The 26,146-nt window shown below is 37.1% G+C and overlaps 2 protein-coding genes across 2 annotated transcripts in view; both read right to left on the bottom strand.

The window, feature by feature from the left end:
* LOC146139400 (low-density lipoprotein receptor-related protein 6-like) overlaps positions 1 to 9,755 on the bottom strand; it is a 68,548-nt gene extending 58,793 nt beyond the window's left edge. Inside the window, exons 1-5 of the mRNA XM_083392976.1 lie at positions 9,524 to 9,755; positions 8,976 to 9,139; positions 8,138 to 8,373; positions 7,541 to 7,738; positions 6,736 to 7,082 (exon numbers count right to left, since the gene is read on the bottom strand). Coding sequence (XP_083249102.1) covers positions 6,736 to 7,082; positions 7,541 to 7,738; positions 8,138 to 8,373; positions 8,976 to 9,139; positions 9,524 to 9,593 — 1,015 coding nt within the window. The 5' untranslated portion in view covers positions 9,594 to 9,755. The remainder of the gene's footprint in view (positions 1 to 6,735; positions 7,083 to 7,540; positions 7,739 to 8,137; positions 8,374 to 8,975; positions 9,140 to 9,523) is intronic.
* Positions 9,756 to 11,770: 2,015 nt separating this feature from the next.
* LOC146139399 (uncharacterized) lies at positions 11,771 to 23,967 on the bottom strand. Its single transcript, XM_083391910.1, has 11 exons — positions 23,845 to 23,967; positions 21,605 to 21,716; positions 21,237 to 21,343; positions 20,353 to 20,457; positions 19,475 to 19,691; positions 18,486 to 18,584; positions 17,061 to 17,586; positions 16,298 to 16,431; positions 15,486 to 15,698; positions 13,172 to 13,307; positions 11,771 to 12,511 (listed from the first exon to the last, which is right to left on the bottom strand). The coding sequence occupies exons 1-11, from the start codon at positions 23,905 to 23,907 to the stop codon at positions 12,433 to 12,435; spliced, it is 1,791 nt and encodes a 596-aa protein (XP_083248036.1). The 5' UTR covers positions 23,908 to 23,967; the 3' UTR covers positions 11,771 to 12,432.
* Positions 23,968 to 26,146: the final 2,179 nt, after the last annotated feature.

Raw genomic sequence — 26,146 nt, 5'->3', positions numbered from 1 at the left:
TACAAAACGTATACCAAAAAACAGCAGTGTTAAGAAACGTGGTACAAAACGTATACCAAATTGCTAAAAATCGTTTTGAACCAGCATTTAAGATGTTTAAGCTTAAAGTCGACTTTTCCATAAATTCATTCTATAAAAAAGATTAGATTGACTTGTATTTCACCCTACCAAGTCTTTCTACTGCTCAACTTAGAGAATAAGGTTGATGTGGGTCGTTAAATGTTAACAGGAATTCAGCACAGCTCGAAAAATGTCAGGCATTCGTCGTCTAAAGAAGACAGCTCGCCAAACGGGAGTAAATGAAGTTAATACGGCGTGAACAGGGGAATCGGGCAATAATTGGACGAGAAATCTCCCGACGACGTTTGGACAAGACGAACACAGCGAAGACACACACACTCGGGCAATTTGCCGGAGAAAATTGGCCAAACTACGGCGGGAAACGGCGCTAAGGTGGCCATTAGTCGAAGCCGGCTAGGCCGTCGCGTTTCTCTGAAATGCGAAAAAACTGCTGTTGTCGTGTGTTTTTACACCGAGTTATGCAAGCTGGGATTAGATGCGACCGGTTATCTCCGGGCAAAATAGAGTGCTTCGCAGCGGTTAAGTGCATTTGGCCGCGAACTCATGTAGTGGTGCCATTCCCCGAACAACGCAGTATTTACTTTAAAGGGTGGGGTGTTGCATAAAAATCGCGCGATAACACTCCAGGGTTCCAGGCCTATGACACTGTGGCAGTCAATGGATTAACAAAAATAAAAAAATAAATTTACATGCTTATATGCTGCAATTAGCTATTAACCCGATATCAAACATCTGGCTTTAACTGGCCTTTTTTGGTTAGAAGTTAAGCTTTTCGAAGTTTGATATTTGAAGAAATTAAAACGCTTTTTTACGTTTTTAATTAGACAATTTTGTTGTATTGTAGTTTGTAGTAAACTGGTAAGACTTGCCAAACACGCTATATTTAGAGCATAATGGTTGGATGTTGTAGTAAGGTAAGACGTATAGTAAGAATGTCAAAGCTCATACAGAAGTAGGTATCATTTTGAACGTTTCGAATAGCTCTTCGTGCATTTTAAACATTTCTGATATTGACCTCCAGTTGGCTTCAACATATATCTATGTTTCGTATTTTTTAGGCTAAACAAGACCGCCAACAATTCACTGTCTCCCTAAGCATTTTTCAGCCAAATACAGCGCGTTTCAACTTTGGCCACACTTACAACTGAACAAAAAGAAATACATGGGGAGGTCCCGCTATTCGTCAGCCGGGGAACTCACAAGTCACAAGCAACCTCAACTGATCCGGATCAGCACGGGAGAGTTACAGGGCGCTAAGATAAACAAGCGCGGTGAGGAGAGAAGCTTCGAGAACACCGGACGCCGACCACATCACTGGCACTATGGCGAGGAACAGAGACCTGCGACTTGTGGAACGACAAACCACAAGGAATGAAGGACCGCGGTCGTTTTCAACACATCATATCACCTTTTCCGTCCTGTTTTATTGCAAATGCTTTTTGTAGGAGTCATATACATTACAGATGTATATTTATCCCACTTCGGCAAGATTTCGCCCCATTCTCTACAAAACTTTTAACCTAGCATCGATGACAATGAAATCACGCTGTAAAACGGTGAAACATGTTTTCAGGATGAAGCACCGCCACGAAACATAACTTAAAATCTAATTTGAATAGCTTTTCAATTAATCACGGCGACACACACAGTGTGCAAGCAAGGAGGTCGAGTAAGACTTACCACATAAAAGACTTGGGGTTGTTGGTGCTTCGGTAACCTCCCAGTTCGACTTCCGTGACTAATTAACCAACCCACCCTGCACCTAACCCACCCCAGCACATGGCACCACAAAAATTCCCGGTTTCCCCAATCACGCGTAAACCCTTTTGATGTGGCGCGGTGTGTTTGGCAGTGCGCTTGTTTTTAGTATTAGCCGCCTTTTAACAAAACACTAAGCTGTTCTTTATGGTGTTCAACGGGCCATCTTTAGGTTGTAACGCAGGTGTTTATAGCCAAAAGTTCTAAACGGCGACGCCATGGGCTTTAGAGATAAAATGCGAAAACATACACGCGCCACATTTTGTTTTTCATTTACAGGCCACAGTTGGTTAACAAAATAACTGTAGCAACAGCAAGACTGATGATAACCCTTGGTCGTTTTTGTCTTAAGATTCATTATCAAGCTACATTGCAGATCAGTGCAACGTGTACCTAAATGAAACAAAAGTAATTATACCGCTGGTTGAAATGGGGTCGAAAAATACACAATAGGCCTGACAATAGGGAGTTAGTAGAGTGTAAGCGGGCATTTGAAACGCTGCAGTCGAGTGCGTGGGACCACCGAGCATGCGGACACCAAAGAAGTAGGGAGACTCAGGCGAGACTGTTGCCTTTGTACTTGAATGTTTTGAGAGATCTCGTGAACGCAGCGGTCCGACATCACAAGCGAGAGAAGGCCCCGGCATCATCAAAGCTATGATGAGTCGCACGATTGGTCTCACTCATTGTACTCGTCCGAAATGACATGATAACAGCGCACAAATGACATTGAAGGATCGGGAAGGGGTTCTTGTTAGCGATATACTAGAAACGTGCTAATACACGGTTAAATAAGGTAAAGTAATCTACGTTGCAGAACTGTGATGGGTCTTCGTAAATACGTTTAACCGAATTGTTGTTAAGGTGAAACCGCTTCTTTTTGCCAATATTTTCGATTCGCGCTAATATACGGTTAAAAAAGGTGAAATGATCTCTACGTTGCACAAGTTCTGAACTTTTCATCGAAAATACCCTTCAAGTCCGCAAACCATTAATGCCGGAAATGTACCTGGTTGAAATTGCAACAATACAGTTGTCATATCAAAAGTGAACGTTTGCACGAGATACCACGGGTCATTCTAAACCGAATCACCATTAATAAAGAGTAAATATGTTTTATACAACTGAAAATTGGAAATACGTGTTGCAGAAACAAACACCAATATAAGGGTTATGGCAGTAAAGGTATATGAGAAACATTTAAATGTGTATAAACCAGTTGTTTATTCCCCTAAAGACTTCGTTTAAACCAAAAAAATTATTTAGTTATTATCTATTTAGTAAATTCTTTTAAATTAGCTTCTTAATTAAAAAGCACAGCCATGACGGTTCCAGTAAGTTATAAAACGGCTTCAACGACCAAAAAATTCAACGACCAAAAAATGTCGTTTTTCGACCACAAATGACGTCATTCGTTCGATGCCGGAAAAGCGAAGACGTGAAAGGGAATCTGCTAAAGAGCAACAGCGCTTAGCTACAGGTCGCTTAGCTACAGAATTCGACCCAAAGCTTCCAGCAATCTGTCTTCGAGGAGGAAGGCGGTGAGCTATGCGCGTCACGGCGACATATATATTCGCGTCAGGAGCCTCGTAAAGCGACGCGGCCTGGCGGAAACGGGGAGAGGGGAGACAACCTGCTGTGCGTTTTGCCGCCGCCGATTAATCGATACTGACGCTATAGTTTACGGCAGGGGTCGGGAACCTTTTAGTTAAGGGGGTCATAATTTTTTTTTTCTTGGTTGTATTTCCATGAGAGCCATATAATGTTTTTTCAACATCTAGTTATAGGTTGACAAGAAACAGTAAATTGATCAGGGCCGATTATTTTGTTCTCATTTATAAAGACAGAACATGCTGCACACCAAAAAAGAATTTGCTAAGTTTGCGCAACTTTAATTACGGAGTTCGTTAAAAGAATAGGGCCTTTAGTCTCGAAGAACAAATAGGACTCGCACACAGAGCCAAAAAAATTGTTCCGGACCCCTGGTTTACGGTGTTGTTTTTGCCGGCGTCGATTCCGACAATGGACGCTAGGCATTCGGTCGACGTGATGTATGTGGGGCGCCGTTCGGAAAAAAAACTAATTCGCTTATTTAATTTAAATTCGTATTTACAGCGTGTACTGTTTTTATATCGTGTTTGGTGGGCAGTTTGGGCTTAAGACCGACTCCTGCCTTAATACCGAAATAAGAACAACATCAACGTCAGTATAAAACACAGTTCGGAATGAAATTAAAATAGTATTAATACCTAATAGTCGCAATAACGTATAAATCGTAATAAAACCTGAACAAACAGGGGCAAAACAATTGGGTCCAAACGGTCAATAGCCCCTGGTCGTTCTATACCATTTCCCTACAGTTTCAAGCTTTATTCTAGCTATTTAGGCCTTATTCCGATGAATTCAAGACTTATTTCGACAGGTTTGAGTCGTATTCAGAAGATTTAGATCCAATTCTGTCGTAGATTTTACTGCGTATTTAGTAGTATTATGTCGCTGTTCTTATAATACTATGGCATTATAGATATTGTTGCTTTCTAGGTCTTGTTGTGTGTTCCCCTTAAGACCACCACAACTCGGTTAAGCGGACAAGACGTTTATAATACAGCTCAGAAAAGGATTTGGCGGGTGGCGAGATTAAACAATTAAGGCGTTTGGCGAGACGCGGCTTCGCCGGAAAACCTCTTATCGAAAGCGACACAATCAAAGAGCTTAGCAGACAGATTATCGAATTCTATCTAGGCCAGTAAACAAGGTGACCACTGACCATCTAGGTAAGAATTCATTTTTAGAAAAAACATACACCAATCAGTCAGTGTGCAAAAGCAACACAGAACTTACACGTTTTCTCGAGAAACAACTCAAACCATGCTTGGGACAATAGAGTTATATGGAATTATTAAATGAACCATAGATCTATATAGATTTCAAAGTCAAAAAAGTACTAGTGGGTATTACGGCGTAAATTTTTCGGAACTACTTTCGTGATAACGAATTTTGCGGCAAGCGCGTAATAGTTTAACGGACTTAAAAGCAAATGTTCATTTGTTTTGCTTTAACGTTCAATGCCCTCATACCTACACATCATCGTGTCAATTTTAAACCAATTTAAACCGTACAAACAGGTCTTGGATAACTTGATTTTTTGCGTTCGTCGCTTTTAACCCTTATCCCTAGACTTTCGCGAATATACACGAACTGCTGTTAAAGGAGAGTGTTTAAATCAAGGAAACAAAGGCACTGTAAGGTCAGATTATAGCGGGATATAAGCGAGCAAAACCCGACAGTAAGTCGCCCATCCTGTCCGAACAATGCGACACCACAGACATGTAAAGCACGGGTGGAAATGGCCGAGACAAAGCATACAAGACACTTTTGAGCGTTGGAATCCATGTGCATACAACATTTACCGCCAAGCCACGGCCAAGTTTGATGAAGCAAGCTGGAACGGCGAAAAGTAAAGAAACGGCCCATCGGCAAAGATAAAGAAACGCGCAAATAGTCGGATAACCTGCTCCGAAACGACTGAAGTTATCTGGTGTTGGGCGAATATAAGGGACTTTGTTTGCGTAGCTACGATTAATCAAAAGGCCCACTTTTGCTGTCGCAGCTGGAAACCGCGCACACAATGTGGGGATGTGGATTCTGGCCGTTTTTACGGGCCATTTGCAATAAGCCGGCGCCAGGTTTGTTGGCCCAACGATTTTTAAACTAATTTTAAATAAAAAACAGAGAAAGATGGAAAAATCAAGCTGCTTGAATTGGTAGCTAAGTAAAATTTTGCCCAGTGGAGTATTAAAATTCTTTGAAGAACTGAGATGGGCGCTCTATTTAGCCATGAAAGCTGGCCAAATTACGCGTAATCTTTCGTCAAAATTCAAGGCGTGGCTTACCGCAGTTTGCCGAAATTGCCAAGTGAGGTTAAGGCGAAGTTAAGTCGAAGTTAAGGGCACGCAAAGCACAGTTCATCGTCTGCATTTTAAACTGTTTGCGTTTTATGTATTAATTTAACATAAGTTGTTTAATTATAAGTACCTAAATCTCAAAGTGACTACAATACTTGGCGGCCTAAAAATACCACCAGCTTTGTAGAGCAGAAATGTCGAAAAACACGGTTTGGGAAAAAACTTATGAAAGTGTTTTAAGCGTCTCTGTGAAAAGTAGTCAAAAAATTGCGCATGACAGAAAAACGGTTCGCAAAGTCCAAATATTCCGAAACAGCCAAAAAAGGCAAAACTAAAACAGAGTCAAAACAAATACGAATTTACAAAGGCTATAGAACACTGTTGTTGTACACGTAGTGACGTGAGTGCATCTTTTACTGAAACAGAGCCTGCGGGATTTCGAATGCGCCACGGCCCGCCGTCTTTTTTGCGCACTAAACCCGCGTGTAATTGCCGGGCAACCTGATAGGGAGGATTTGGTATCAATTACGATGCTTTGGAACGTCGCTAATCGGGCAATTCGATGCGCCGCTAAAATGGCCAAGAAAAACAAACACCTAAGGGCCACGTTTTTCGACCCGATTGAATTTAAAAGCGAAAGTCGGCGGTATGAAGCAGCTCTGCTGTGCGCCTTACGCTTTGTGGGATGCTTTTTAAAAAATTGCGCATATTTAAGTCATTCTGATAGCCTTCAGAAATCACTTACGCTTGCATATGTAGAAGGCATTAGTTGAAAATTTAACATAAAACGTAAAACAGCTGCAACATTTATACAGACTAAAAAAGAGAACTTTAAACTTATTTCTTTACTAAACAAATCTTCTACTCCGATTTTACAAAGCACCAACTCAAAAACTGCTTGACATCCAAGAAACCACACCATACCAAAAACAACAGGACAAGTAGACCAAGCAGCAGTTACTTGTTCGGAATAAGACAAAAATAAACTTACTCGGTTTTTGACGGTTGGGGTTGTAGACCTGCAAATCCAGAGGCGATAGTTTTCCGTTGCGTCCGTCTTTCACGATCTTTGGAAGTCCACTTCCGTTTTTTGGTAGCGAGTGAACAGAATTCGTGAGCCAGTCGGTCCAGTAAAGGTAATCCTCGTAGAGGGTAATCGCGAAGGGGTGCTGTAATCCGGCAGCAGTTGCCTTGCCAACGTCGTCACCCTGCTGGGAATCTTCGTTTGCGGGGTTGTTGGGCCCCGGGGGCAGGGTCGTCTTGCCCTTGCTTCCGTTGTTGACCCTCGGTTTGGGGTTGGGCAAGTTTTCAATGTTCTGTCCGCTGATTATTTCCTTCCTATAAGACACAAGGTTACAGCAAAATATTAGAAAAATACGCACATTATGTTTATGTTTAGAACAAAAAAACAACGAGTTTAGAACAAGAAAATAGGTATTTGTGATAAATGGATGAAAAAATTTTTTTAAATTAAGGCACAGGAAAAAACACTCCAAAACTTAATTTGTTAGGGTAATTTAGACACGATTACGTTCAACTGCTTATTCTGTGACATTAAACACATTCAAACATTTCATACTTGGCAAAAAAAATTCACTAAAACCAAACGGGTTTGCAAAGCATTTATAAAGCAGTTTGATGTGATATTTTAAAAAGCTTCCACATACTTTAATCAATCAGAAAAGCACATTTTTAGAATGAAGCTAGACCAAAGATTTTTAATTCAAATAAACTTAAATTTGATAGACACGGAGTATAGCACAGTTTAATAAAACAATAAAAAAACTAAATCTTGCCGATTTGAGCCATCCATGTCAATTCTGTGGATAAACAAGTGGTAGCCATCCATCCAATAGATCTTGCCCTCAATGTAATCGATGGTAAGGCCATTGGGCCAGTAAATGTTCGAGTCGACCAATGTTTGTCGTTTGCTGCCATCCATTCCTGCCCTTTCGATCTTGGGGCTTTCACCCCAATCTGTCCAATACATTTGCCTGCGGAAAAAAATATAGATTTGGATTACTGGCCAAGAAAGATTATGTGAGGTTTATATAGACATAAGATTCATGCACTACAATTTTTTGTTACAACTTTATGTGATGCAAAATAAAAAATAAAAAATGAGACAACGGATCTATTAGATAACTTGTGTAAACTATAAATAAACTATAAAACTTGAATTATTGACTAGAGCTTTGGTTTAAAGTTTTTTTGTTTGTTTTACACAGTTTTTTCTGTTGTGTTTTTATAAAACTATTCCCCCAGGGGACAATACATAATAGTGTTTTTTATCACTAACATTCAATTTCCACAAGACAGCTTTTTAAGTAACATCACTAACACTAAGTAACATCACTACACACAACAAAATAAATAAAATAGGCGCAACATACGCATTATGAGGGTCAACTGCGATTGCACGGGGATGGTCCAAGTATTTCCAGATTAAAACTTTTCTCGAAGTGCCGTTCACTTCGCAGACTTCTATGCGTTTTGTCTCAGGATCAGTCCAGTAGAGTTTTCTGCCAACCCAATCGCAGGCCAAACCGGCGGGCATAGCCAGTCCTGACTCTATCACATTCATCTTTTTGTGCTTGGGATTGGACATGTTGACGTACTGTAACTTGCTCTGAATTCAAAGATACAACTCTAAGTCTTGGCTTTTTGCAGTAGATTTCTTATACAAGGTTGCCGGTTGCCATACATTTTTGTGAAAAAAAATTCAAAGAATTTTCAAAGACAATTTATAGCTATTTAAAGACCTTGGTTTGCTCAAGTTTTTTTAATATATATAAATGAAAGAAAACAGTATAAATACAATGGTCAAAACAATGAAAAATCGTTGAAAAACAACGGCACTTTGCATGAAACTTAAGCTGGACATATACTAAATTCAAAGACCATTCTTGTGGAAAAATATAGGGTTTTTCAATGACCTTAAAATGTGCAAATTAATTAAAGACATTTAAAGACTGAACTTAAAAATGTAAAGACATTGTGGCAACCTCTTATACCAGAGCAAAATCTCAGTCAATGACCACCTTATAAATCTAATTAAGTTCCCAAATAAATCAAAAAATGTTTTGTAAAAATCAAGGAGTTTTTGTGATTATAAAAATTTAGATTCCAATGGCTAAAAAAGAAAAACATGAACCTATTATACTATTTTGCTTCAAATGTACAAATCACATTGGTTGCAGGATTTTTTGAAGTAAACTTTTCCTACAGTACCTTTCCATAGTCTACGTCAATCCAATAAACGATCCTATCTTCATAAAGGAAATCGCAGGCTTCTACTCTTCGCAGCCCCTTCACCACAACCATCGTATTGTTGGGGTCTTTGGCAGGAATTAAACGGATATCGGCATAGTTGGCAAGAAGTAGGGCGGGCGACCCTGGAAAATAAAAGTTTTTATCAACAAATTTCGAAAAACAGCATTTTACTAGAATTTAAAGGCAATGGTTTTAAACCAATGCATTTCAGAGGTACAGTATCACTAAAATTATAGAAATTATACTTAAGAAATTTTTTAGGGCCTGGTATGTTATTCTAAATCCATATTTAATCTCTTAGAACAGTAAACAACATTGATCAAAAAATGTATTTTGGCTATTATGGCAAAGTATAAATAAAACTAGCACATTTTGCTGAAATGTAGTTGAATTTTGATCAAAGCACTCAGAGTAACCTCTACAAATAAAGGAAATCATTAAGCGAAATTGTTTCCTGCATTATATAACACTCGTGGTGAACATACATAGAATGGAAAATACCTCACCTGGTGCATTTTTCGTGAGGACTTGAATAAATAAAAGCAAAAAGAAAAGAGAATAAATTAAGCCATTCATTTTAAGCTGTTTCGTGATGAGGTAAACTGCAGTTTCTATATGCAATGTTTAAAAAACAGAAGCGTTTCAAGAAGCCTTGCTACTTTTTTCGACAGTGAATATTCCACAGAACCATCTTGCTTCAGTCTAAGTTTCAATTCAGATGTGTTAAAATCAACGCTGCTTCACTAAAGACAAACAAGAAGGTTAAAAAAACAAATGCTTGTTGTAAAAACTAAAAAATGCAGGCCATATTCTGAAAATAAAGCATGTGGAATCTCATTGGTCTCACTAACCTTAAATTTTAAGTTACATTATACAGCATGTCTCATCTCATTATATTGAACTTATATTTATGCTTCCTTGTATTTCTTTCTTGAAATTTCAAATTTAACAACTCGTATTTTGTTACTGTAAAAATTGGTAGGATTCTAGAACAGCGCCCTTAATGCTTATATGTTTGCACTTTCCAAATCAGAAAACTAAAATGATAAAAATGCTGGACTGACAATGCACTACGATACTGCCAAGCATTTAAACGCAAATGTACTAGCTCACAACATTTATATAGTCATCGTCTACCATTCAAGCCCTACTTTTTACGAGCATTTTTTGCACCTTCCTTCCCTTTCCTTATACTAAACCGTTGGGTTCGGCGTTGAAGACACGCTAACTGCTATGATCGGAAAACAAACTTGCTTCGCGCAGAAAGAAAGTCGCTGCTATTCATCACGATTGAGTCAGAAATCTCGCTTGGTGGTAAGCAAAGAGATTATCACCATCTCTTTGGTGGTAAGCAAATCAAAAACGGATTGAGTCACAGGAGGTAATTAACAGTGTTGTAATGAATTTAAGTCATTGTTTTTAAATGACTTGACTTGACTTAAGTCATTTTGTCAAATATCTTGGGATTACATTGAGTGATTTTTATAAAAATTCATCTCGAGTTTACACGTTAAACAATTTGATTGCTGTATATTGCGTTGTTGTTAGGCTATTTGTTAGTTGAGTTTTACTCATGAATGGACAAGTTTACCAGTTCTAATTCTAACAGTTTACCAGTTTACTTTTACCTATTATCATGTTAATGACATGACTTAAAATTGACTTGCTTTCATAATGACTTGACTTGGGCAACCGATGACTTGGACTAGGACTTGACTTGGTATTTTTGCAAAATACTTGATTTGACTTAACTTATTTTTCAAAAGACTTGACTGGGACTTAAGTAATTTCAAAATGGTAATTACACAATTTTTGTGTTGAAATGTATGTTGGTCTTTACAAAAACGCATGTCCTTTTCCAAATATAACAAGCCGAGTCTCACTCCAAGTCATCAGTGATCCAAGACAAATCCCAGTCAAGTCATAGTTGAAGCAAGTCATCTCCAATTCAAGTCATTGACACCAAAATAAAGCGCGCCTGAGGGGCCATGCCCCCCCCCCAAAAAAAAAAAAATTTATAAATATTTTACTCTTAATAATTTGTTTTGTAGCATTTACGAGCAGTACCACAACATTTGATCACAGGCATGCCACACTGTAATTGTCATGCATTGTTACGTCTCAAACGATGTAGTTAATATTACGTTTACACATTAATGTACTTTTACTACTTTTAGACAGTTTTTCCTCTTTGACTGTATTTTTAGTATTGCGTTAACATTCAGTCAGTTGCTGCTCGAAACGGTTTGCTAGCATTGTAATTTGTGTTCGTTACGGCAGTTAATACAATGACAAAAGCTAAACAAAAAATTCCAACTTATTGGTCCCCCCCAAAATTTTCGGCTCGCTACGCCACTGACTTATATGCACTTCAGTCAAGTCTTTGTCTTGAGTCATTACTCCTCACAACACTCCATGGACTAAAAGCAAAAACTATCACACCAAACAAAAAACTGAAAATTGCCAATAGGTTACTTCCACTACGCAATGCTTAACAGGGATATTTGAAACGTCTAACGTATGGATAGCCTACATTTTTAATGCGATTTAAAAACATTAAAATCGGTAAGACTTGTCTATCTAATTTCTGCTATTACGAACCCAATCTAAAAGTTTACGGAAGGTTTCCTTGTTTAAAAATTTAGAAGCAACAGCTATTCACGGAAGGTGTTTTTACATTCGTTTTGCATCTGTAATAAATGGCAATAAACAAAAAACAAAGCTACATGGAGAAAACTGTATCTAAACAAAACTTAAAACCCACTGATAAAATGCATTACATGGGTTAATAGACACAATAGTTTTTATCAACAACAATACTCAACATGCGAGGCACTTTTAATTTTCCGACGTTTCATACAGCGCTCGAAACGAGAACAGAAATTGCACGGGTACAGTAATGCAGCAGTGGCGAACTTGCAGAAAACGTTAAAAGCAATTGAAACAATAAATACACGCCACACACAAACAATCAAAAACCGAACAAAAGTATTTTCTCTTTATTTTCCTACAGCACCGCGTATAAAGTAAAACAAGAGAAAAGTAACAAATATTTGCGTAAAATGCATTTACTTGGGAAGCCACAGCAATAAACGCTCGAAAGTTTGTCTTATTGCAATAACCGTAATAAATAGTTGGAATGTATCGGAACCTAGGGTTTTGGTTTTCAAAAATCATTCAAAATGGCAAGGATCTATAGGCATTACAAACTTCATTCTACACGTTAAATGCGACTGAAATATGATTAACACATTAGTATAATATGATGGAATTTGTCTGGTTTACTTTGTCAGGTCGATGTTGTAAAATTAAAGCGTATATAGCAAAAAGGACGAATGGTGAAAGCAGCCTTTGGTATTATTTAGTTAGCTATCCCGAGCGTCACAGTGGAAATGTCCGGGTCGGCGTGGTGGCGCTACCTTTTCTTTCTTCTCTTCATTCTCTCCTCTTCGAGCTTGGCTTCTCTCGCGTCTTCGATTTGAGCGATTCGCAAACTAATTGAAAAAAACATAAATAACGTAAAATGTTTAAACTAAATCTAAAATCGCTAGGAGGGCTTTTCAGCGTAAATTTGGCATTAACCTGTTATTCCATTGGGACCTGGTTATCAGTAGGAAGGAATTTTTTTTTGATTATTATTATCAGGTTAAATATTTTTAACTAGTTTTATTACACTACAGAAAACAGTCCTGAAGCAATTGTAAGTGGCATCTAATTTCGCCTTAAAAACTTACTTTTTTACGACTGTTTAGTGTTTACTGTGAAAGTTGCTTACTGTCGAAAACAAAATAGTTTAAAATGAAATTGTATGTAAACAAAACTGTTTGAAAAATGCGTAAAATATAAAAATTGGACAACGAAACCCCTTTAATTTCGTATTAGTTTTGATAGCGAACCACCAACTTTAATATAACGTTTAAATACCTCTTTAGTCAATACAACAGTTTGGGGATAGAAATGAGATATTCTACCTTTTAAGGTTTCCGAGCTAAACCATATTCCAGCGGGATTTTGACTTTAGGGTCAAATATTTTAATTTACTCTTTTGCCCAAATGGCTTGACTTGGGAGTCAATTTGGCAAATTACTTCGAAAAGGTTACAAAGCGATGAAAATTGTAGTTCGGGGCTAGTTTTTGTAATTTGGTATCAGTACCTTCGCTTTTCCTCACTCTGAATATCCTTGTAGCTCGCGTCCATCTTGGAAAGCTCGTACTCGCTTTCACGTCCGTACTTGTTCTTATTGTAACCGAAAATCGCGCCGATGGCAGCAGAGATGTCGGCGCCGTAAGCTGCGGGCAAGAGAAACAGTTTCTTGAAAACAGACTTTGAAGGTTCTCAAACTGGGGTCCACGGGTCCCTTGGGGGTAAGTGAACTAGTTTTAGGGGGTCCATGAAGGCCTAATTAAACTATTAGGGTATATAAAGGCAAACAATTTTTCAACGAAAATAGTAGGCTATATTAAAAATAAAACGTTTTCGCACCGACTATATTTAGACTTTATTTCATTTCACATATTTAGGACAGAAAACAGCAAATTTCTGAAGTCTGTTTGTATTATGACGTAAATGCATGACGTCATCTCTAAAAATGTCTTGCCTACACTGGTCCATGCGAAGCAAAAATTCATGCGAAGTAAATTAAGAGTCCGCTGTAAAAGAAGTTCAAGAGCCCCTGCTTTAAAGCAACGATATTTGTCATCTACTTAGAACGTGCCTTATCCATCATGGAAGCAACGTCCTTCCTTTTGTCCATGTATGAGTAACTTTCAGTTGGCGGATTTATTTTGTTTCTTTACGCAAAAATTAAGGAACCTATATCAATTTGTGCGATAAGGGTTGTCGGATAATATCAGATCTGAACCGATATCCGATGCGAAGTGTTAGTATCGATATTCGTCCGAAACTCGGGTGACAGCAATAGCAATCCAATATGAAATTGCAGCGTTGTAAACAATTCATTTTGAAATAACTTAAGTCCCAGTCAAGTCATTCGTAAAATAACTTAAGTCCAAGTCAAGTCTTTTTGAATAAATAACAAGTCAAGTCCCAGTCCAAGTCATCGGTTGCCCAAGTCAAGTCCCAGTCAAGTCATAATTAGAGCAAGTCAACTTCAAGTCCAGCCCTTGTCAAAAAAATAAAACTTTAAATTATGAAAACCGGCAAACTCCTCCGATGATTATGAGAAACTCAAGTCAAAAATAACACAAAAGCAACATATTACAAGCAAACTCTTTCATGTGCAAAGATTGGTATAAATAACGCAGTTTTATAAATAATTGCTTAATTAAAACAATTTATTTTAACCCAAGTCATTTGTCCAAAAGACTTAAGTCAAGTCAAGTCATTTGTCCAAAAGACTTAAGTCAAGTCAAGTCATTTAAAAACAGTGACTTAAGTGCACTTAAGTCAAGTCAAGTCATTACAACACTGTGAAATTGATATCATCATTTTCGCCATGGTATGCGATCCAACGATTTTAACTTGAATGGTAAATTCATCAAACTTAGTAAACATAAAGTAACTAAACTCATTGAAGCTAAATAAATTTAAGCCCATTTACGCGGAATTTTAAAAATAACCTTTCTATTACTTCTAATTTGCTTGTTTGACAGTAGTGTTGACGTCATTTAGTATCAGATCAGGACGCGGTAGTTTCAGTAATCCCGGCCAGACACTATTTATTGATGTTAGAAGATATATGTATATATATATATATTTTGCCGGCAAAAGCATCGTCTGTCTATCTTTAAATAGAATGTTCTACTTGATTTAAATATACTGACAATGCTTTACCGTCGAAATAAATATATCTTCTAACATCTATAAATATTCTGGCCTAACGCCTAAATCAGTGCTTCTCAACATATGGGTCGCAAAAATTGGGTCGTTTTGATTTGTTTGCGTCGCCGACCGCAGTAGTTCATATGTTTATACTAATTGAAATTGCTTCTGAGCAAGATTTTTCAATTAAAAAAATTAGGAAAGAATCAGTACAAATAATGTATTCTAATAAAATTCGAAGTTCTTTTTGTTCGCTCGAAAGAAGCTAGTTTTTATTTCGCTTACAAGAAAAAAACAAAAAACAGTTGGGTCGCCAAAGCTTACACTTAATATTTGGGTAGCCGCGAATAAAGTTTAAGAAGCACTGGCCTAAATCATCAGCTTTGCTAGACTCTGCTGTAACTAACCAGGAATTGAAGTCGATATTAATTTTGCAAGGGTCAAGGCGATTTTTCCCTATATCCCATATTTACTGCAACATACCGGATATCGGCATCCTGGTATAATGTCGAGTATCAGATCCTACTTCCCAAACCCTTACTATTTTTCTCAATCACTCTTTTTCCACTCCCTCCCCTTTTTCCATTCACTTTCTGTTATCTGCTGCTTTCTCTATTTGTCGCTTCCTCTTTTCCCACTTTTTTTTGTTCCCTCTTTTCCCACTCCCTCCCACTTTTTCCTCTCACCTCCTCCTATCTCCTGCTCCTCCTGCTCGTCGGCGATGAATCCTTCCATGTCGGAATCGTACTCGTCCGATTCCTCGTCGAAGTCGTCGCCTAGCAACTGCGCCCTCCGGTGGACGCGCGCCACGTCCTCGGTACGCACGTGACCCGACGTGAGCGCGCGACGCCGATATTCTTCCGCCGCCGACGAACGCGGCCGTGCGCCGTTGGGTGGAGCTGCGGAGGGAAATCATTTTTTCAAGAAGGTCTTTCGCTGTTTTCGCTTGCCGTATATTTTAAATAAAAATTTTGATTAATTATTTATTTATTGAGAGAAACACATTATTGAGCAGTGTTGAAATGACTTGTTAAGTCAACGACTTGACATAAGTGCATGAAAGTCATTTTTTTTTTAAATGACTTGACTAAGTTTTGCACATGCCTTGAATTACGTCTCGCACTTAAGTCACTGTTTTTAAATGACTGGACTTGACTTAAGCCTTTTCGGATTTTGGTTAAAATAAAATTGTTTCATTTAACACATAATTTTTTTTACAGTGAAACGATTAGATTGCTAAAAGTTGTTTTTTTGTTATTGTTCTGTTCGGGTATTGCTCATAAACTATAGGGTACAACAAAATTAAAATTTATCGTTATATTTATATCAGTGATTATAGTTGTATAGTTGACTCATCTAATGTTGACTTGACTGGGACTTGATCATTTCGATTTTATATTAGTTTCTGTTTAGATACAACTTGATTTCGGGGTTAAATCTGTAGGCGAATTACTGCGACATCACAAATAAAGTTTATTTTAAATCCGAGCAAACTTACGTCTCGATTGGTGCTTGTTCGACCGTCCTCTGACGTCATCTTGCGCCACCCCCGGGTAGTTGGTTCGCACCCCCTGGCTGGTCACGCTCAGCTTACACTGGGTGGCAGCAGCGGGCGGTTTCTTGCTTGCGTTGCTATGACAACAAAGCGTCGATTGGCGAAAAAGTAAACATCAACAAAAAACGAAAAAATGCCACCTCTGGAGATGGAATTTAAAACATTTGCGTTTAAGAGCAGGACTGCGGAGTCGGATTTGGGACTTGACGGAGTTGGTTAGTTTTGCTGGAGTCGGATTCGCGACTAGAGTAAGAATACGTGAAACTACTAGAGTCTCGCTTCCGACGTGCGCATGTGCATTTCGAAACGATAAGGTCGCAAACATAAAATTGTAAAGGTGAAACAGCGTATCGTGGAACTTTTTCCAACCATAAAATTGTCGATGGGCCAAATATGACTCCTCTACAAGAGGATTGCTAAATATCCACCTTATTTTAGTTTTGCAAATGGGTGAATTACAGACTGAAAAGTTGGAGCCGGACTGGGATTTGGCGAATTCACACATTTAGCCGGAGTCGGACTCGGGTTCAATTTTTAACCGGAGTCCTTTTTGATAGTCGATACAAGATACCAAATGATGGCATGATGGTATCGGAAAAAAAATTAGTTCAACTTGGGCACCAGCAACTAAGACCCTGGAAACACACGCTGACAACACAATGCTAGTTGACACCTAACACAAGTAATAAAACCTCGCTCAACTAACCTTTGAGCTTTGGCGAGCATCTCGGCATACGAAGGACCCTTTTGCAAACCAAGCTCCTTCTGCTTTTTCTTCATCATTTCGAGGTAGGGGTTCGTCTTCTTTGCCATACCGCTACCACCGCCATTAGACTGCTTCTTAACACCGTTTGTCGTACTCCCCGATGGCTGTCCTTGCCGTTTCAGGGACTTGCTGCTTTGTGACTGCGAGCTTGTGGCGATTTTGGACTGCTGAAGTTTTTTCACGTTGTCCAGCGGCCTTTTCGTTTTGTCGCGCTTACGTAAACTACCGTCTTTCGAACTCGGCGGCCTAGTGTCGCCGTTCGACGGCCGCTTGAAGCCGTTAGATGGCGCCGGGGAGGCCTTTGGCGATCGCGAGTCTTTTGCGCCGTCTTGCGGCTTGTTTTTCTTGAATTTTGCCATGAGAGCTTGGACCTTCATTCGCTTCGACTCCTCGCTAAGCCCCGAGTCGAGCTTTCCGATCTTGAAGCTTGGCATCGCAGCTTTGTCGCTGGATTTTCGCTTGATGGCTGTTTTAATAAAACGTAGGCAGGGTAAACACACATTTTTAGGGAAAAAAATACAAAGACAAGAAAAGATCTTGTAAAATAAATTTGCAGGTTTTAAAAGACCTAAAATTGAACGCTAGACAATTTTTTAATAAAATCGGAAAACAAAACAGTACAAATGCCATGGTCAACACAATTAAAAAAATGAATTGTTTGTTTAACGGCGCTTTCAAAACCTCTTCAGCTGGAAATGAAATAAATTAAAAAACTTTTGAAAAAAACATAGGGTTTTGAAAAACTTTTTAATAATGAAAATCAATTCACATTTAAAGACTTTTAAAGACCGAAAGACTTTGTGGCAACCCTGGTACGTCATGTCAAGTATCGAAAGGCTGCTCTCAAGGTGGAAATATTTGTTAATCTTGTGAATTAAGCCAAGGCTTCGCAAACTGGGGGTCGCGCCACAAGTATAAGGGGTCATTAATAGGCCGCAGTCAGTTTCACAAGTGTTATACAACTGCCAACTATAAATTTAATTTTTGCCCTTCGATATGCAAATCTAAAAACTAATAAACAAAACCTTAAACTGACTTAGATATTACTTAAAGAAAAGCGTGCGTGAGAACAAACAAGAGACAACTACACTTGTTTTGCATATATGGAAAACGGGTAGGCTTACGCAAACTTTTGGGAAGTTTTTGCGGTCCTGACTAAGGCGAACGTTACAGGTTTGTTGTGAATGGTTTTTCTGTTTAATATCAGGCGCTTAAATATATTTTTTTCCGGGCATGCAACGGAATAAAACGTTAACTTTAAGCACTTAAAGCACGAGAACAATTACATCAGCTGGGAGTTTTTTTTTTACGACTAAGTCATTTTAAATTTAAATCCTAATATCAGGGAAAAAATTGAACACTTACGTTTTCCCTTCATTCTTGCCTCTAGCTCCTTTCTTTTCCTTCTTTCTCTTTGATATTTTTCTTCAGGTGTCAAACCGGAGTCGCTGGAGTCATCGCTGTCTGTAAAATACGTTTTTACAATGTTTTAATAATATTTTTTTTTTAACCTTTTTTTTTTTAATTCGATCACGGTTGGTAAATAGTGTATTGATATGCTACTAAGTTTTTTGTTTTTGTTTTGTTAAATAAAACCTTAAAGAAGTTATCTAAAAAATAAACAACTTTGTAATGTTGCAAACTTGACTTCACTCTCAATGAAGTTAACTGTTATACAGTCTACCAATCAAATGTCGCTGTTTTAGGAAAAAAAAAAAGTTTTAACCAAATTGGGATACTTTTTGTAAAAAATACAACTCTGTAGTAAATTACAAATTAAATACAAGCTTAAACCCAGTGGTTGAGTCCGAGTGGTTCTCAAACTTTGTGTCTTGGGACTATTTGGTAATTTCTTGAAACATACACACCCTTCAGTAGATCACTCATAATTTCATTACATTTTACCTAATGTCATTTTTTCCAGCATACAATTTTTCCGACAGTTACTTAATGAGCCCTAAATTGAAAAAGTTTGAGAACCGCTGTTATACCTCTACTTCCTACAGTAAGTGTGAACCAAAGTTACTATTGGGACAATAATAAATTTACATAAAGTAAAAATCACTGCAATAGATCGCAAAACATGATTAAAAATTCCAATATTATTTGGAATCAGATCAGCCTGATTCTACACTAGTATCAAACGAGTACCGATACTACCACTTGGGGTCAGGTATCAGCTTTGGTGAGATAATATTGGACCTTCGTATAGCTGAGAAAGACAGTAGTATCAAAGGAGTACGGATACTACCACTTGGTATTGAGTACCGACTGAGTCGCTGTTATGGGACAGCCATATAGCTGAGATGAGAAAAATTCATACTACAGAATCTTTTAGGTGTAAACAAGCTTACCAGAGGCTGAAGAATCATCTTCAGATGAGGAACAGTTGTTGGGCTTCTGCTTCTGTGCAAGGCGAAGGAGCTCGTTGAAGTTTAAGCCGGCAGCCACCTTACTGGCCTTTTTGCGATTCTTCTCAAACTTTTTTCTCCTGTCCTCTTCGTCCGAGGAATAGTTGTCGTTGTTTTTTGGTCGTTTGAACATGCCCCTTGCTGTCTGCTGTGCCTCAATCTAAATTAAAATACGAATACACCCTTTATTTGGTAAAAAAAACAGCATGTTACAAATTCAGGAACATTTTCAATCAAAAACCTTAATTGTAATTATGTATAAATGCTTTGCCTCAAAATACAAAAACGTTTCTATTGTAAAATCAATGTTAAAGAAACTTTAACTTCCATACACCCTTTATTTGGTAAAAAAACAGCATGTTACGAATTCGGGAACATTTTCAATCAAAAACTATAATAATATATAAATGCTTTGCTTTTTTATAGCAACTAGCAAACTCAGAGGCTTAACAACCATTTAAGAGGTAAATATATCGTAAACCACATAACAAATAGTCTAAACAATTTGACTTTAAAACTGTTATCAGTAAATATTTTGAAATATTACAAACTACAGTCATTTTCTAAAAACAAATATCAAAATTCATGTGTATTTATCCTGGTTTTATATGAAACAGGGCCAGTGAGCTAAATCTTGACTGTTATCTTGATTCCTCCATTCCATGATAAATTTACTAAAGATTTTCTTATACACTCATTAATACAATGAAATTTGAACTAGTCAACAACTTAATAGAACTCGCTACATATTGAGGTAAATATTTTCAATCATTTCATTTATGCGACCCATTAAAAAAAGTTTGAGGACTCCTGTTCTATACCTTTCTTATGAAAGCTTGGTGTCTCATCTCAGCTTCTGGTGAAAGTTCAACATCATCTTTCTTGTCTTTCTTGTGCAAGCCTAGATAGTCCTCACCACGGTAAATCTATCGACCAAATTTATGGAAACATTGTAAATAAATACAGTGGCACAACCAAGAGTATTTGAAGACAAGGCACCAGGTGCAGATCGAGAATTTGTCAAAAGAATGATATAGATAACTTTGTGATACAAAACAAACTTTGTGTCCGGCCAGCCAAGTGAAAATGTACTTTGCAAAAATTGGTCTTGGTCTATATCCGTGTCATTATAGATGTGTAAACTACCTTAGATTAAGATTAAATTGGCAAATCGCTAGAACCTATGGTCAAACAAATAATCGACAAATTTCCTTGCATCTGCTTTAATGTGAAAAAAACTGTATTCCGAATACAACTGATATGATACTAAGTTGATATTAAATAGGTGAAAAACATACTGTATACATTTAAGTAGCTTATGATGGCACAATATATGACGCTTTTAGGACAAAACCTGCCACAAGAAAAATGTTTGGCACCTTCAGATTTAAAATTGGCAAAAAATAAACTGATCCAAAATTAAGGAATTGATATCATAAATGAAAAAAAGTGTGCTTTATTCTTGATATTGGATTGTGTAAGGGGGCTTTCATGACAAAGCAGTCCCCAGAAAAGCCAGTCCCCTAGTTGCGCACCTGAAATAAATTTGGCAGTTTTATAATTTAAAGGTGAGTTTTATGTTTTGCCCATTGCACAAGGATAGATTCTGAATTGAGTAGTCATTGTATATATATTTATAAACACACAATTTTTCTAATCATGAGTTGAAAAATAGTCATGGTTAAAGAACTATAAAATTGTTTACCTGTAAATTGTCTTTTGTGCGGCGAGCCATGGCATTAGCCTTCTTTGTGTGTTTTGCGTCTTCCCGAAGTCTTTGCAGAGCATCTTTCTTCTTTGCTGCAACACTCACTAAAACAAAATTATTGATATTTAAAGTTTACAAAATGCAGCAAGACATCCAGCACTGTAACATGTTCAATAGGAGGACTTTTAATAGAAAGAGATACATATATATAGAATTCAAATGGACATATCTGGCATATATTAACGCAACACTTTATTTCTTTTAAAAAAACTATTTAGTGCAGTTTATTTGACAAACACAGTCTAAACTAAGAAAGTAAATTGTGACGTAAACAAAAACTTTTTTTAAACGAGGACTAAACATACTTTGATTTTCTTCCTCTTTTTTCTTTCTATCCAGAAAAGCCTTTACAGCAGCCGGGTTGACATTGCGGACCATCTTTTTCGGGGCTTGGGTCGCCGTTGAATATCCAATTTTCTAAAGAATGGTTATATTTATATCCAAAACAATCTATTAGTATTAATCCTACTTTTTATATAAGACTGAAATACAACTCTTCCTCCAAATGATATGTATCAAACTTTCTTTGGTACAGTTTAACAGCTAAATACAGTGAGGAGGAAACATGGAAAAACATCAAACAGAACAAACCTGCTATGACAATGTATGACCACTACTCAGAATTCTCAATAAATTCCTTATTACTTTATAAACTTTGGTTTATAAAGCTACATATATATAAACAATTTCCAAAATAAACCTTTCTGGATCAAAGAAAACTAATTTCATTTGAAGTAAAACAGCAGAACTATTTATTATAAAGTGGATAACACAAAACCACATGTCTTCAAACCTATGGGTCAGTATAAAAACTATAGAAGACAATCACACAGGTGCATGACCGAAAAATCAGAGTAAATAGGTGCACCAATTTAAATCAAAGGTAAACCCTGTCGATTTAAAATATAAGAAAATCAGTTTGCGTATTTTTTTTTCTAGGGGTCGGGTGTCAACCTATGAAAGTCACTTAGGGCACATTTTAATTTTAGGGCCGAATATGACTGAATATTAATATTCATAAATATGAATATAAACATTTTAACGTTTTTTTTTTTAAAGTCTGATTGCTGGCTAACTTAGGTTGCTTTCAGTAATGTTTAAAATTCTGAGCGATATCTTTCTGATCAATATCTTGTTTACTTCCGGATATATCACGCAAAGAATTTTGAGCTGCGTACTTCCCTTTGGTGGGTTTGCAGGGCTACAGTAGAGTGTTTTGGTAGTGGTGCAAGTTTGATCTGCTATAAAATATGGTGCAGCTGTCATACTTGACATAGTGGGCAATGGGCAACTCGTAATCATTACTAAACATGTTTTCCATCTGGATGTAAGGCAGGTCTCAATGAAATTTTTGGTTATTTCTGTTCTGGATGTACTTACGAATAGTTCTTTTTGTAAAGTATCTTGTTTCGTTTTCGTTTTCTTTTTTTCTTGTAAAAATGCTTAGCCGTCCCCTGAAATCTATGGACGATTTTTTAGTTTTTGCATATAGGCCTATATACCGTTGTGCCGAAACAGTTTCAAATCTATTTAATTATCTTTCCACAGTAGGCTCGCTGCGTACCAGTAAAATGTTTAATAAGTTTTCAAATATAATGCTAATTGTGTATAATGTATTTGGTTTTGTATTTACGAACAGTCTTTTTGAAGGGAGCCTATCTTGATTCGTATTTCTTTCTTTTATATGAAAAACTAATGAACTTGAATTGAATCACAGCCAGGGGACAGGTGACTAGATGACTTAACAGTCTTTCGCGGCCCCCTGGGAACTACGGACGCTGCTTTATTATTTCAAATTTTGCATGCCTGTACCGGTACCATTGTTCCGAAATAAGTTTAAATCTATCTATCTATCCATGTGTGTACTGCCAAAAAATCGGGTTGACTGGGGGCAACTAAGGTCAAAAGTGCACCCTAATACTATAACATTGTAGCATTTACCATGCAATATTTTCGGTATTGCCTACTTTTACGTCACTATACATGTGATCGTTGTGCGCTTTCAATGTTTCGCATTCATTCTATTTTATACGTCTTACTAATTGAGGCTTGAATCACCGCTCCGTTTATCGCGTGTTTTTGAGATTTGTGAATATACTCGACGGGCAACATCTACTGAGTGAAGTGTCTTTGTCTAGAGTTCAAGAAGTTAAGGACAGGTATTTTAGCGGCCTGTTCCTCTGGAGTCAGATTAAGGACTTGTAAGGGATTTAGGCAGCCGTCGACTGTCATCTACAGAGCCAGCACCTCTTACCCCTAACTACAGACCTCAATACGCTACAACATATAGGAAAATCAGGTGCATTAATTCATATTTTTGTGGAGCAGGTTTAATCTGTTGTAAACAATAGCTGGAGCACTTGACATACTTTCCATCGTTTAAAGTTCATATGAATATAAGTCAGCTCTTTCACCATTCCTTAAACTGCTAGTTACATATATGCCAGATTTTTTGTTGCTTGCTGTTGCCAAAATATACATTATTCTTGAGTTGAACTTTACTTGTTTCTAAAAAAACGACAAATACGTTTTCTTTCAAACCTACCATTTTGTTGCTAGCCTCCTTCTTGTTCTTTCTCGCCATCGAGATGACATCATTTAGATCCATTTTAAGGACACCAGTTTACTAACAGGTTTGTGTAATAACTGCGCTCCACAAAAATACAAACACCCTAAACTCAAAGAACAAATTTATATAAAAACGTTATCATTTGGGTGTTTTCACACTAAGGCTAACGCTAGCACTGAAATTATGTGGGTAAAGTATCACTCTACCTAATTTATTTACTTCATATTTTTTCTCAAAAATCATAGAAAAAAATTTTAATTTTTTATGTACCGGTAATTTAAAACACAACGATTATAGTTAAAGTTTTTTTAGCGATGTATAACTGTAAAACTGAAAACGTATTGAATATTCTCATACACCAGCGATATAATAAGCGATTACGACATAAACTGAACAGGTAATTCTGACAGAAGAAACCAGAGAAACGAGAAAGTCCCTTAAATCGAGCTAACGCGACCAAAAACGTCGTTCGAAGATCGTAAACAGTCAGTAGACAGTCGGTCACGGATTGACGATTTCAGCTGTTGTAATTATGACGTCACGTTCGATATTTCTTGAAACACGTGACCGGATATCAGTTGAATCGATAGCGACAATAAATTGTCACATTAGTATCGATTAACTACTTCTATCGGTAACAATCTAACATAAAACGTGAAAAACAAATCCTTGTATGCACCGGAAACATTTCATCTAAAAGTTTTAGTTTACCAAAATTTGATTTTAACTTTTAAGAGTAGCCGGAAGGTAATATAGGCCTTGCTTGCTCGATAATATATTTTGCCTACTTTTTCCTAATGCAGTACCTAGTGCGAAGGGTTTTCTCTTTAACTTCGTTTTTTCCCCTAACATTACAGCTTAAACTTTTTACAATTTTTGGTGTGTATATTTTTCAGAGCGCATGTCTAGAAACGCAATACTTTTAAACCAGTTTTATTTTCATACAAATACAATATCATAGCGGAAAAGTATGCCTCGATGTGTAACAGATTTTTCTCCGTGTCGCCTTGAAAATTTAGCCGCAGCAGCAGCTTTCGAAACAGTCTGTTCACGCCTAGTAGGTCGCGCGCGGCTAATCGCCAATTTTCCACGGTAAGAGTTTCAGCAACGAAACTAATAGCTAGCACTTGGAGGGGCGCTGCGAAAAGGGTACCAGAAAACCAACGTCCCCCATCTGTCGGTCGAGTGGGACTAAAAAACTCTCTAGACTTACCACGTTGCCCACCAACGGGGCTCGTATCACAGAAGTGACACATTACAACCCTTTGAGCAACTTTTACCCAAGTTCAAATCAAACTGTAAATGACAGATTACAATTAATATGGCTTCTTGCTTAGTTTAGGTTTAGGGTAGATGGAAAAAAACAATTTGGTATAAAACATAGGCCTAATAATAAGCTTAGGTCCAACTCTAAACTAACGAGCATAACCATATTCAATCGAATTACTTTCCAGTGTTTTAACTCTTTATGCAAATGAATGTATATAGAAAATATTAGGCTGTACGTTGATAAACTTATTAACCAATATATAGTATATATACCAAAAAATTTCAGGTTAGATTGTCTTATTAATCGAACAAGTTAGCAATTTCCTTCTACGAACCCTCATTGCACAGGGCAGACTTGGACAATTAGATAATTCTAGTTTTATAATTCATTGAATTAGAGCAAAATGCGGATAATTCTCCTTCTAATCTAATTTGTGAATTGTTGTGTGCTTTAATTCTAGTTCTAATCTATTGGATTTTACCAAAAATGCTAATTTGTCCAACGACATTTTTAGTCTCTCAGTTCAAACAGAGAATTTCAATTAAAATTTTCTGGTTGGAACGACTTGTATGTATTTTTTACAGGCTAAATGTATAAAAAATGCATACAAATTAGCACACATATATTTACCATTCATGTTCTTATAAGAAGAAATTGTGATTAAATTGAATTGGTTGTAAAAACTAAATGTGATTCTAGTTCAAATTCTAGTTCAAATTTGATTTTTTAAGAATTCAGTAATTCTAATTTAATCTAATTTGAAAAAAACTCAAAACGATCTAATTCTAATTCTAATCTAATTTGGAAAAACTAAAATGCTCTAATTTTAATTCTAATCTAATTTTAAAAAGCTAAAATAAATCTAGTTGTCCAAGTCTGGCACAGGGGTGTTATTCCACTCAATTGGCGTTAAATGCCGCCCTAATCCACACTAAGAACGTTATTTGTCGAAGAATACAGCTGTGTAACAGTGAAAAATAGCCTTTATGGCGTATATCGAGGAATTTG

Source organism: Ascidiella aspersa, chromosome 6 (assembly GCF_963924565.1).
Source record: "Ascidiella aspersa chromosome 6, kaAscAspe10.2, whole genome shotgun sequence".
NCBI lineage: Eukaryota > Metazoa > Chordata > Ascidiacea > Phlebobranchia > Ascidiidae > Ascidiella > Ascidiella aspersa.
This window is presented reverse-complemented; position numbering and strand designations above follow the sequence as displayed.